General features: G+C 51.1%; 2 protein-coding genes across 2 annotated transcripts in view; both read right to left on the reverse strand.

Annotated features, from left to right (window-relative positions):
- Positions 1–584, reverse strand: part of LOC107396741 (F-box only protein 41) — a 17,923-nt gene extending 17,339 nt beyond the window's left edge. The window contains exon 1 of the mRNA XM_015976574.3: positions 1–584. This exon is cut by the window's left edge and continues 283 nt beyond it. The gene's annotated coding sequence lies outside the window, so the exon portion shown is untranslated.
- A 5,225-nt stretch (positions 585–5,809) lies between these two features.
- The window catches only part of LOC107396743 (early growth response protein 1), a 2,256-nt gene continuing 565 nt past the window's right edge, over positions 5,810–7,500 (reverse strand). The window contains exon 2 of the mRNA XM_015976576.3: positions 5,810–7,427. Within this exon, the coding sequence (XP_015832062.3) occupies positions 6,298–7,427 (1,130 nt within the window). The 3' untranslated portion in view covers positions 5,810–6,297. The remainder of the gene's footprint in view (positions 7,428–7,500) is intronic.

The raw sequence follows: 7,500 nt of genomic DNA on the forward strand, positions 1-7,500 counted from the left end.
CTAAAAACGTGTTTCACACTAAAATGAGCGTTTTTTAAACATTCAAATGGTGAATGGAGAATGCCTCCCTCTTCTGGCCACAGTGAGAATTACAGACACTTTCCCTACAGTCGCGTGCAGAAAATGTGGGTTTAGTTAAAATAAACAAGATTTAATGATCAGTTTTAAATATGGCTGAGAAACAAATTGAGTCAAAACCACTTTGAAACCTTCAGTGACTGAAAAACATTCATGATGGAGAGAAAAAATGAGTTAAAGTCACAAGTCATCATCTGGAGGAGCAGTACCACCGTCTGACCAGAGGAGGGCGCTGGGATGCTGCAACAGCAATGAAACACAACATAAACACAACATTAGCACACTAACAAAACTGTGTAGGACAGTTAGGAAAAGCCCGGAACGCCCAAAAGACAAGATGTCATCAGAGGAACAAGTGGAGTCGTGTAGAAACCCAGACTCTGTAATAAACACACACGAGAACCCGGACGCCACCCCAGCACACGGGTAATGGAAACTAGTTTTAAAGATGGACCAAAGAAACAGTAGAGACAAGGTGTGGACCCAGCACCATGGACAGGGACAAAGGAGTCTACTGGGCCATTCCCATATGTACCGGGTCGGCCCGGGCCGGGTAGCCCCAGTCGGCCCCAGCCTGGCCCGGTTGATTCCACACATCCTTGTCTTAAGCCCATGTGGGCTGATTCTACCCACCAATCAGAGGCTTGCTCTAATGGAAGGTGTGAATTTGCTGTCAGCAGTGGGTGTGTTGGTCCTGGTCGGCCTGAAGCAGACCCCCTCGAGAAGAGGGCTGAGAATGAGCCTTGGTTGGCCCGGAAAAATACCAGGCCACCCAGATATGTAAACAACCTACGCTACCCGGCCCGGGCCGACCCGGTACTGATGGGAATGGCCCGTACATGCAGGACCACTCATGGGACACTAATCAGCAGAGAGGGCGTGGATAAAAGGAAGTGATGCCACCAACATCCGGCGGTTACCCTGACGATGACGGCAGTGGCGTTGAAACATGTGAGCGAACGTAAAAACGAACTCATCACATTGTGTACAACAAATACAACAGCTGCTGACTCAGGATCAGCGGTGAACCAGCACAAGAGGGAGCTCCTCACTAGTACTCCTGCATGGGCTTCATCTTCGGGGGGGGGGGGGGGGGGGGGGGTTGTGTACAGATGTGCTGTCCAGTGGAAATAAAAACCATTTAATTTTTTTTCTCTGTAGTCCAAGGTGTAGTGTTTTAAGAGAATTGCTGAAAAGACGTGGTTGTGTTAGGACCTCTGTCGCAGGACAAGGCGTCTGGATGGCTCAACTCTAACCCCACCATTGAAGTTCCTCCGGAGTTCTCTGGTAGAGATCTTTTTATTGTACCTTCATGTTTTTATGCGTTATCACGAGAACACCCGAGGCTGTAATGGCCCAGAGAAGCGGGGACACCATTTAGACGCTGTGACACATTTCTACATAACACCTGCACTGATGTGGGCGACGGTGGCACAGGAGTTAAGTGCTCGCCCCGTAATCAGAAGGTTGCAGGTTCGAGTCCCGCTCAGTCTGTCATTGTCTTGTCCTTGGGCAAGACACTTAACCCACGTCGCCTGCTGGTGGTGGTCGGAGGGACCGGTGGCGCCAGTGCTCGGCAGCCTCGCCTCTGTCAGTGCACCCCAGGGCAGCTGTGGCTACATCGTAGCTCATCCCCACCAGTGTGTGAATGACTGATTGTGTTGTAAAGCGCCTTGGGGGGTTTGCAGGACTCCGTAGAAAATCCGGTTTTACCACATTCTGTTTTATCCGTTAGCTTAAATCTCTCACCAACCTCCCTTTCATAAAGGGAGCGGCCATGTTTGTTATCAGAATTAGCCCCGCCCACTGACGTTGATGGGGGAGGTTGACAGAAACAAAGACACTGATGAACCGATGATAAAACCATGAATTAAATCATGAAATAATTTCATGTGATTCTTTAAACGAGTGTAATTTTCTTAAGTGACACGTTACAACCTGTCTAGGAGGGGCCAGGCCACAACATGGAGGTGGATTCCCATTTTCCACAGATCCCAAGTACCACACCACAGTTTGACTCGTAAACAAGGATTTTTATTAACAAGTTTTATATGAACTAATAGCAAGGGAGGATAAATACAACACAGGGTGAACCAAAGGCCAAAACAACAAACAAAACACCCCTAGCTTAAAAAATCATCGTACCTACAGATACAATAGAAAAAGAAATACAACCACACTTACCTCCCTGATTACAAACACAGGAGAAAACTGAATGGAGGAATTAAAGGGCAGGTTCACCCCTACTCTCCTCAAGAACACAGGACACCGGGTGGATGGTGGCAGGATGGGATGAGCAGAGAACGAGGATCAGCTGGGGTGGTGCTGACATCCCTCCTAAAGGTCTGCTCCCACCAGTTATCCAGTCAGGACTCTCTCCAGGCCACTGGTTCACCAATCAGATGTGGGCACCTGCACTAAGAAACATGAATATACAAAACATAAAACAACTTACAACCATTGGTTGTGACAACACAATCCATTAATTTTCTATTTAAATAATTATTCAAGCAGAATATTTTGCTTGTATCTGTTTATTGAATTGTTCCACTTTAGCCTCGCAGTTGAATCATATTTAATTTCTTTATATTTGATCTTAAAAACAGACAATCTGATAATTGCTGATGCAGGATTATAAGTGTGGAGTGCATGACGTTCACCAACAAGCTGGTTTATGTGTATTTAACCTTTCATTATTGCAACTATTAGTATTAGATCCTTCAAAAGCCGAGCTCCTTCAAAGGAATCTCCTACCATCTTTATGCAGATGACATCCAACTGTACATCTCCTTTAAGCCCCATGAGATGTCTAAGCTGCAGCTGTTACACACCTGCTTAGACTCTATCAGAACCTGGATGGTGGGAGCTTTCTTCAGCTGAATGAAGATAAGACTGAGATCCTCATCTGTGCCCCAGACAAGCTGGTTCCCAAAGTCAGAGACTCTCTTGGTCAGCTTGCTTCTCACACCAAACCTTCCGTCAGGAATCTTGGCGTGACCTTTGACCCAGCTCTCACCCTGGATTCTCATGTCAGTTCTCTTGTTCGCTTTTCCTTCTTCCATCTCAGGAACGTTGCTAAGCTGAGTCCCATTCTGTCCCGCTCTGAACTTGAGACAGTTGTCCACACCTTCATCTCCTCACGCTTAGACTACTGTAACTCTCTTTTCACGTGTCTGAGCAGAACCTCCCTAGCCTAGTGAACTAGACCAAATTCTTGCTTTGCAAAGAATGGTCTAGGCATGCTCCATTGGAACCTCAGCAGCTCCTACCAGGACTCTGGCTAGCCAATCACAACTCTCTAGAGGGATTTCAAACACATAAAGAGCTGTGATTGGTCCGTAATCGTGGGCCAATCATAGTGCTCTATCTGCTTAGTGAACAAATCACAGAGCTTTGTCCGCTTTGTGGGCCAATCAGAGCACTCTATATGCCTGGTGGGTGGGATGATGCAACAGAGTGAAACAAGAGTATGTCACATTCATTGTCCAGTGGAATGCGGAGATCATTTGAAAGACAACGGTAGAACCCGCCCCACAACCGAGAGCCGTCAATGGAGCATGGCCAGACTAAATAATACATTTATTTAGTCTGGCTTGCCAGGCTAGAACCTCCCAGAACCGTCTACAGGTGGTTCAGAACACCTGTGCTCGGCTTCTGACCAAGTCCTCCAAACACACCCACATCACCCCGCTTCTCCTCCAGCTTCACTGGCTGCCAGTCAACTTCAGGGTTCATTTCAAGATCCTGGTTCTGGTCTATAGGGCCTTACATGGGCAAGCACCATCTTACATTGGTGATCTTCTTAGTCCCTACACCCCCAGCAGGTCCCTGAGGTCCAGTGATCAACGCCTACTGGTTGTGCAGCACCAGGCTAAAGGTCAAAGGTGACAGATCATCTGCTGCTGTGGCCCCCAGACTCTGGACCTCTCTCCCCCTGAGCCTGAGATCAGTGGACTCAGTGGTCTCCTTTAAAAAGCAGCTGAAGACTCACTTGTTCAAGCTGGTTTTGTATGACCTTCTTCACCTCTCTCTCTTTATTCTGCTCTCCCCACCTATTCCACCTTCCTCAGGATCCACTGATTTCCCTCTTTCCTGTTCACTCTCTCTCCTTCTTAACATTTTTTCTTTTAAATCCCAGTTGCCTATTTTTGCAAATTTTAAATATATTTTTAAACATTTTCTAAATGCTTTTTTATATTTTAACTTTTTTTGTTTTTGTTTTTGTGAAGCGCCTCGTGATTTTTATCTTGAGAGGTGCTATAGGAATGATATTTTCTTCTTCTTCTTCTTTAGATGCAGCAGCAGCAGCGCGGGCCTCATGACAAGATGACAAAAGGTGAACTCACCACTATGAAGTAATTCCGTTTAAAAGCAATCACTGGCGGCTGATTCATCTGAAAGGACATGTTAGGTTATGTGTTGGTGACCTGATTCAGGATCCATTTTGCTAGGGTGGTGTCTGTCTGGGATATTAAACAAGTCAGCATGGGGGCCCACCTAGATGGCTTGTACCTAGGGCTCAGAATTCGGTGCTACGCCCCTGGGGATGGGTGGAGAATGCTGGTGGTGTAAGAGAAGGAGAAGTGTGAGGGTGGAGGATGTAGATTATCTGTTGCTGGGTGTGAACGAGCAGCTCCAGGAAGATGTTGGAGCGCCACTCATTAAAGTGGGCATGGAAGTAAGAAGAGCTAGCATGGCAGTGTCATCTGAGCATTTGAAATAAGTGGTAGCTGGGGGGGGGGTGCACTTGTGGCGGTGTGAGCGTCCTGTCACAGAGTCCCGATTGATCATGCGCCCTGCCTACTTGGCCAAGGGGATGTCCCTTTGGCTGACTGGTAAACGCGCGTGACTCTCACCCGGGAGTCTGGGGATCGAATCCCACCCGGGCCCTCGTTTCTCCACCTTGCCACACACTCACTGGTGGAGAGTGTGTACAGAAAGGGGCTGAGAACACCACCCTGGGGGGCGCCGGTGTTGGTAGATGAAGTGACTGGGCCAATTCTGAGTCTGGTCTGTCTGAGGGAGTCGTGGATGAGGTGGAGGAGGAATGGAGACAGGATGAGGGTTTGGAACTTCTTGGTCTGGAGATGTTGCAGAGGAGGGTGGAGGAGACATGCCTCCGTCCTCCCCGCTGGGTTCTGTAGGGGAACTGTTCTGGGTGCAGCTGGGACGGTGGAGTGGAGGAGGAGCTTCTCCAGCCACTTCTCCGTGATGGAGGCAGGTGCGATCAGCCTGCAGTGATGTCATCAGAGGTTAGGGCCCCAGCTCCTTGCAGAGAATGCTGCTGAAGTGTCCTTGGGCAAAACACTTCACCCTCTGCTGGTGTTGGTCAGAGGGACCGGCAGCCTCTCCGCTGTCAATGCAGCTGTGGCTAGGATGTAGCTCATCACCACCAGGGTGTGTGTGTGTGTGTGTGAATTTCATCATCATCCTCAGCTTCATCTTCATCTTCCCAGGGTCAAAACTATCCACGGTAAAGATGGACGTAGGATTCTCATAACAGAATAACAAACACACAGTGGTGGTGGCGTGGGCGCTGTTGCCATAGCAACGCAGCCTACACAGCTAATACCACAGCTGCAACTGTTAACGGGGCCGTTTGTTGCCAGGTAACGGCAACCTGTCGGTGATAATACCAGAAGAATGTGTTTGTGATGAAGAAAAGGAGCTGATGGAGGAGGAGGTGATGATGAGGAGGGTTTGTGATGAAGAACCAGTCTGACTCAGCATGTTTGTTTGTTTGTTTGTTTATTGACAGCGACAGCAGCCTCCATGCAGAACGAGGGAACAGTAAACCCGCACAGCTAGTGCGCCACTCAGAGCTCGGCTCACACTGCATATCCCACAATGCACCAGTCACACCTGGCTGATAGAAAAGGTTTGTAAAATAAACACTCTGGCATGGAGGTAGACGATCCGTCTAGAAAAATAGAGCTGTGTACAAACATGGAGCTCCTGACCACAGTAACAACCACTGACGTCACGCTTCGTCATGCAGACACTGATTTATGTTACAGGCAGTCCTCCATCCTTCAGCGGCTGGGTCAAAGGTCAGGGCCGGCGGCCTCACACCCACATCAGTCCTTTAAAGCCTTCTCTCAGGGCACTGCAACACGCATGCGCCTCTGTGCACCTGTAAACCGGTACGACGTCGTGCGTCTCTCCGGTTGTCGGTTAAAATCCGGAAACTTCAAATTCCAAACGAGCAGCAGAGCGCTTCTAGACGCCAGGCGCGTTCAGGGCCAGCGAGTAGGCGGCCATCATCTGAGCTCGCAGCTGCTGCTTGACGTGCACGCGCCCGTGCCTCTTCCTCTCGTCGCTGCGCGCGAACCTCTTGCCGCACACGTCGCAGGAGAAGGGCTTCTCTCCGGTGTGCGTTCGCGTGTGCGTGGTGAGGTGGTCGCTGCGGCTGAAGCTGCGCGCGCAGATCGTGCACTGGAAGGGCTTCTGGCCCGTGTGGATGCGCACGTGCCTGTTGAGCTCGTCGGAGCGCGAGAAGCGGCGCTCGCAGCCCTGCACGTAGCACGGGAAGGGCTTGCTCTTCGGGCCGTTCTTGGCTGGTGCTCTCCTTCCCGCGCGTGGCTGTTTGGGCGCCCCCGCGGCGTGCACATTGCTGATGTTCATCATCGGTAACGCGCCCTGCAGGAGGGTGGAGAGAAGGTGCGCGTCCAGGGTGGAGGGGAGCGGGGAAAGTGTGCAGACGAAGTCGCTGCCGCCTTGCACGAGCTCCGTTTTGATTGCAGACCTGCTGATGACGTAGTTACCAGGGTCTCCGCCGGTAACGGGAGCCGACAAGCTCCTCATCCAGTCCTCTAGTCCCAACGGCTCCCGTTTCACCTCAAAGCCGGGCTTCAGTTCACCCTGCACGGCTTCAGAGCTCAGCAGCGACTCGATGAAGTCAGTCACGTCCACCTGTTGCTCCAGGGCGGACAGCGGCATCAGAGAGTCCGCTGCAGCCGGGAACAGAGCAGCAGTCCCGGCTGCGGAGGGCTGGGAACTCCCGCTGCTGCAGCTGGAGCTCGAAAACTCGCTCTTGACCACAACCGGAGGAGAGGCGGCTGCTGGCGGCGCAGGGGCTGCAGCCGAGGCAGGGATGCTGAGGGCGGGGGCGGGAGGAGCGGAGGCTGCGGTGTCGCCCTGCTGCTGCTCCATCTCCGTGCAGATTCCCACGATCTCCGTGATCATGTTGAGGATGGCGTCCGCGGTGCTGCTCAAGCCCGCAGCCGTCGGCTCCGGCTCGGCGAAGAAGCTGCCGGTGTAGCCGAAGGACGGAGAGAGCGTGTCCGACGAGCAGTCACTGAAGTCGGAGAAGAAGTCTGAGTCAGACGCGTCGGTTCCCGGAGAGAAGACTGTAGGGGAGGAGGGAGGGAGGGGGTGTTACTGTCACTGCATACTGTCAGCTCATCAGCACACACACACACA

The sequence above is a fragment of the Nothobranchius furzeri genome, chromosome 2 (genome assembly GCF_043380555.1).
Source record: "Nothobranchius furzeri strain GRZ-AD chromosome 2, NfurGRZ-RIMD1, whole genome shotgun sequence".
In the NCBI taxonomy this organism is placed as follows: domain Eukaryota; kingdom Metazoa; phylum Chordata; class Actinopteri; order Cyprinodontiformes; family Nothobranchiidae; genus Nothobranchius; species Nothobranchius furzeri.